This window comes from Euprymna scolopes, chromosome 32 (assembly GCF_053919585.1).
Source record: "Euprymna scolopes isolate OS-2025 chromosome 32, ASM5391958v1, whole genome shotgun sequence".
Classification (NCBI taxonomy): domain Eukaryota; kingdom Metazoa; phylum Mollusca; class Cephalopoda; order Sepiida; family Sepiolidae; genus Euprymna; species Euprymna scolopes.
The window spans coordinates 91,593,055-91,599,054 of record NC_136513.1 but is presented as its reverse complement, the minus strand read 5'-3'; the positions used below and the strand labels follow the sequence as shown (position 1 = coordinate 91,599,054).

General features: G+C 35.3%; 1 protein-coding gene across 4 annotated transcripts in view; it reads right to left on the bottom strand.

The window, feature by feature from the left end:
- Positions 1–6,000, bottom strand: part of LOC145256493 (E3 ubiquitin-protein ligase UBR2-like) — a 262,146-nt gene that overhangs the window by 75,052 nt on the left and 181,094 nt on the right. For all 4 annotated transcript variants that reach the window (XM_080115440.1, XM_080115442.1, XM_080115441.1 and 1 more), the window contains exons 22-24: positions 5,301–5,377; positions 2,959–3,053; positions 1,040–1,164 (exon numbers count right to left, since the gene is read on the bottom strand). In XM_080115440.1, coding sequence (XP_079971566.1) covers positions 1,040–1,164; positions 2,959–3,053; positions 5,301–5,377 — 297 coding nt within the window. The remainder of the gene's footprint in view (positions 1–1,039; positions 1,165–2,958; positions 3,054–5,300; positions 5,378–6,000) is intronic.

The window sequence follows — 6,000 nt, the reverse complement described above, 5'->3', positions numbered from 1 at the left end:
GGAAGCACATATAGGGTAAGTTAGGATCTTCTCTGGAGATGTCCCTACCACATGGAAAGCCATCTTTTATATAGGCACATATTCCATGCCCATGGCGATCTTGAGGGTCAGATTTGGAAGTTAAATTAGAGTATCCTTTAATTACGAACTCATCTAGGGAAATGGTCTGTCCAATGCCAGTTTCACTTAGAAATAATATGTCTGGTTTAGTCTCCTGTAATTGGGTTTCAACCTCTGGAAGGTTAGAACGTAGACCCCTGATGTTAGAGAAGGAGACCTGGTAGTGAGGGTCTACGTTAGAAGTTGAAGATCCGGGTTTAATCAGGTGTTTTTTATTGAGACTTTTCATGGGGTTTTGGAATTTGTGGACTAGGTCGACAGACATGCCTGAAGCAGGGCAGAGAGGGAAAGTAAGAGAGAAAAAGAAACGAAGAAATTTTTTTTTTTGTAGAACATGAAAAGGTAAAGCTGTAACAATTACCCACTAATATGGCATCAAGAGGCCCCACCAGAAGCTACTACATGGTCCAGAATCCATTCACCAAATGGCAATACAGCAGCCCCAGTACTTTGCACCTGCTGATAGGACAGCCTCCTTAGTGGTTAATCCAAGGTTCGGATCCCTATCAGGCGGATAACGTCAGCCCAGATAAAACGTTTACCTCCAGCACCCTTACTAGTGACATGGCTACAAGGATAGACATAGAAACAGAAAATTTCCAACATCCCTGGCGACTGTTCACGCAAAATACTGCCAACCTAGAAAACAGCTTTTTTTTTAATATTTTATTTTTATGAAGAAAAATAAAATGTCATAACAATTTTCATAAGGGATGTGCTTTCTCCTGACAATATTTTACAATTTACTATTGTATGATCCACATAATTTCTTCATAATTTTCAGTCATCTGTTTTGCTTACAATTTTTGATGATTTTCGCAAAATTAATGAAATTTTAGTGTTTTTCCCTATATGCTATCTTTTTTGATCGTAAATCTCTACGATCCAAGACTTATAAGAATGTTAAAATTCCACTTACATCTTCCGGTAAGGCTTTCACTAGTTCACTGTGGGCCATAGAATTGATGCAGAGTTGATGAATGATTTCCCGCTTTACAACATCTTCCTGAGTTATCTTTCCGACACCGACAGTATAACGTTCACCTGGCGATGACAGAAAAAAAAAAAAAAATGAATGCGACACAGAATTAAAAATTTCACTTCAAAAAAATAAAGCAAAATTTATAACATCAAAACAAATTAAATAAGTTTTTCCAAAAGAAAATGTTTTCTTTTTTCTTTTTTTTTTTTTTTTTACATAGGCATCATCACTTATCAAGGCCATGAGGCCACTCGAGGATAAGGGTTAAAGAGTGTACAATATACAATTGGACAATATAATACTCGTTAGTAGTGGAAATTCGGTAAATTTGTTAACTTATATGAAACGGCTCATCAAAAACTTGTTCACATTGGACTGAAGACAACCATATTGTAGTCAACTGTGTGCAGTTCTAAGAAAGATGCTTTGTTCATGGAATCTACGTTTAGGTTTAGGCACAGATAAAGAGTGGGGGGGGGAATTATTGATAATTATTAAACACATTGTTCACGTTAGACTTGAAGACAACCATATTGTAGTCAACTGGAAAGCAGGAAAACAATTCCATAGGCGTGCAGTTCTACGAAAGAAGCTTTACTCATGGAATCTACGTTTAGGTTTAGGCACAGATACAGAGTGGGGGAAATTATTGATAGTTTTCTACTAGACAGGTATTTCTTGTGAAAGTTTGGCAAGGGGGGGGGGACCATAGATTGGAGCTCAGCCGAGCACTTGCCATGAAAATAACGATAAAGCAGAGACAAACTCGCAACATCTCTTCTGTGAGAAAGAGGTTGCAGGGAAGAGAAAAGGACATCTCCTACGAGGCTACGAAGTCTATTCTGAACTATTAAGGTAGGATAAGTCCTTTCTAGCAGCTTCTGCCCAAATATGGCAACAGCACTCCATCCTTGGACGTACCATTAATCTATTTTTCTACAATTATATAAAAATCCCTGTGTGTGGGAGTTCCTTTCTTATAGGTCCCAAAACAGATGAGCCTATCTTCTGCAAATTTCACACAAAGGTAATTTATATTTCTGGCATTTTTCTTAGACATGTTTTGTACAGAAATTCATCCAATGAAAATCGAAAATAATCCGATCTTAAAAATTATCTTTTTTGTAGATAAAAAATAATTTTTACAGGGGAACATTTTATATTAAACTGACAAAGATTACACCAGTGTAACGTAAAATATTCCCCTGTGAAAATTATTTTTTACCTATAAGAGAAGAAAGAGTATTTTTAAGCTCGTCAAACCCAAATATCAGCTGACGTGATATTGTAAACAAACACAGACAGAATTTGATGAACGACATTATCATTATTATTTAAAAATTTTTTTGCAAATTAGTCCATGGGCAAGTTATTCCTCGTAATATATAATATTCAGTAGAGGATTAGTTCTCTAATACATATGCAATTTGCATAAATTTTAAGCGTATGTTTAAGCGCATGTTTAAGCGTATTGTACAAAACTATTGAACTAACCACTCTTCAGAGTTGAAAAAAATGTCAGGCTAGTTGAAAACCTGGCTCCGGATCGTGAAAAAGGATGCCAAACTGATTTTGGGCCTTGCTTCCATGGAGTTTGCCATTGGGACTGTAATTGGCTAACACTCGTATCAGATACTATGGTGGACCATCGTGCCTGGTTAACTTTTGCTTCGGATACAGTAGATCTTTTGGATGGAGCCGGCTGAATAACTCCAGGGTGAATGCCGGAAAAAGTATAAGTACCATTGTTATTGGTGATTTAAAAATTTAAAGTTGGTGGTTAAAGATTTTCAGACTCATTTTGTTGTTTATAAAAATAAAAAAAGTAAATAAAAAAAGGAAGGATTATTACTTACCCAAAATAATAATCAAAAGATTCAAAAATTCTTCAGCCAACATACTCGTCTGTCGGACAGAATCTTCTTGACCACCCGGATCATCGTAATTCAATCTGAAACAAACGAAGAAGAAAAAACACTTTCTTTTTTTTTTTTTTTTTTAATCCACTAATTTTAAGAACTTTATAGTTTCTGTTTGAACTTTGAGGATGTCCATCCTTCTTTACGCTATGATCAAAGTGTAGTAAGTGTTCTGTTCTTGATCAGAGTAAGGCTTAAGAAATCCTTAGGAAATTTTTATTTTTTTTGTTATTGGCTTTTTTTTTTTTTATAGCATGTCGACCATTGTCAGGTCATTTTATACTACATCTTTCTTACATAACACTTGGTCTTCCTAAATGGTCATCCATTCAGTGCTAACCAGGCTTAACATAGCTTAACATTATGGTTAATGAACATTTAACCATTACCACCTTTACTTGTCTTGTAGTGGTGTTCATCCAGGGTGGGTTAAGCCGGTTCCAATGGAGTAAACTGCATCACGCGTCAATGTAACCCACTCTCGATGATGCATAACAGAGTTGGTGGCATGATCTAACCATTCGCAATTCCAGCATCAGACACCAAAAACGTGAGGACTGGATAAGAGTTTCATGTCTGTCCTTACTGTCATGAGCTCGAGTTGATCACTTCGTTACTTGGTGCTACCAGTTTACGGATGGTAGCACCCAATGCATCCTTACACTAGTTTGTAATGTTCTCTCTCCAATGCAGCTTTAATGTTTTCTTAAGACTTGAGGGCAACTCGCATTTTAATCTGGTGCAATAGGTTTGCAACTACAAAGTACAGTATTCTTAAATGTTAGTGGTTTAGCTTCAGACTAGTGACATGCCCCTGTAAAATATTCTTGCTACAAAAATGGTGAAAAAAAAAAATTTCAAATTCCAATCAATGAGATTTGCAAACAACGGGCAAAAGATAAAGGGACGATACAGATCTGACTATGGACTGAATACGATGGATTATCGACTGCTTCATGCATCTCAGGAGGCAGGAGTTCCTAAGTCAAAGTAAAATACAGTTCTAGTCAAGATTTTCTGCTACTTTTTTACTTACAGTTTCTGTTGTCCATTTAGCTGGAAAATTAGACATGGTCAAGTAAATAAAAAAGCCATTCTTAACATGAGAAGTGGGGTTTTCATGTTATCTGAAAGGAAGATACTCATTAATCAAAAGGGACCACATCACGCTTGCCACCGTTGTCCCGTCTGCAGAACTGAAACCAGAAGTAAAAAAGAGCAGACAATTTTAACTATTAGCGAAAAAACTTGTTTTAAATGCGATTGCAATTTTGTTTTGACAAAAGATTCTTCTATTGCAGCACTGGCTGAAATTAACCAATTAAAAGCAAGAATCGTTTTAACTTCCAAAAGAATAAAACTTTAAACCATGTGAGTGGGTGATGTTGATACGACACCAGTAAGTGTACCAGTTCCAAAATGAAACCGACTGAAATCTGTTCCAGAACTTGACCCACATCTTAATCTGTGGCAATTGGTCTGCAACTCCAAAGAGTTCTCCACTTACAGTGTTGTTCTTAAATATTAGTGGTTTCACTTCAGGTTAGCAACACGTCTTGTAAAATATTCTTGCAATGAAAACACTCAAAAGTATGTCAAATTCAAATTTGGGAGATTGACAAGCAACAAACAAAGTTGGAGGGATGCTTTGAATCTGGCTACAACCTGAATGCAATGGATCATTGTTTCATGTATCACAGGATGCAAGGGCTGATAAGTCAAAGAAAGTCAGCCTTCAAACAGACCGTTTCTGCGTGACACTGAACTAGGTCAAATCATGTACAAAATATTGTCATATTTGCTGAATCTCTGTTCCATTTAAAGATTCTTGATAAGATGTAGAGATACCTATATTTTGATTGCTCATCCTCTTTCCCTTCTCTGTACTCTCTTTCACAGATGTGATGTTGCTAGTCTCCAGTCTTTTCTATAAATATTATGGCTTGTGTTATTCAGAATTAAGTGATCTAGTCACTGCTTCTTTTGTTCCAGCTCTATCTGGTAATCTCCATCAATTCATTCCTTGTAATACAGTTACCTATTCCAGCAGCTTCTTTCCAAGAACTACCGGCTTATGGACATCTCTTCTTGCTGACTGCTTTCCTCCTACATATAGACCTAGTCTTTTCAAGACTAAGGCAAATAGCCATCTCCTGCCTTTGCAATAATCATCTTTTATTCTTGTTAACTTCTTACATGAAATGGCTTCATATCTTGTCTTTCCATTAAAAAAGACAAATAAAAAGCAATTGTCAAAATAATAAAAGTGGTATCTTTACCTGACCCAACCCAGTAATCCATATTTGTTCAACAAATGGATGAGGTAGTCGTCTGCACTGATTAGGGAAGCACCGATCTGAGGAGTAAGAAAGGACATTTTTTTTTTTTAATATTTAAATTAAACAAAAAAAACAAAAAAAAAAAAAAAAAAAAAAGACTAACTTTCGAATTTATTGATATTTTTATATCGATCTATATAATATTCAAAAGTTATGTTTTTTGGGACGTTTGTTCATTTGCAAACAGAAACATGATCAGTTGATTGGAAAAAGGAATAGGCAGATTGCACATTACAAAGGCAGTAGATCTTACAGTGTTAACAAAATTTGAACCCCCACACAAATTTTTTTTTACAAAACTAGATACATATTTTATAAATTTAAAGAAATTAACAAAAACATCACAATTTCTTTTCTGTCCAATAAACCCTTTTTACTTTCAGTAAATTACTTTTTCATTTTTATAGAGTTTTAAGAGAAAGCTGAAATAGAAATTCAAAGTTTTATAAGATCGAAAGAAATAGCAAATATCTTTAACAAAACTTATTTACATCATGGTATTTTCCGTTTTCATTAAACTAGGTTTCTTTTTAGACCCACTTTAGTAATGGAGCCCGTTTTTTTTTTTTTTTTTTATCACCATAGGGAATTTTCAGACAAAAATGCCGGACAATTCCCTATGAGAATGAAATGCAGAAAC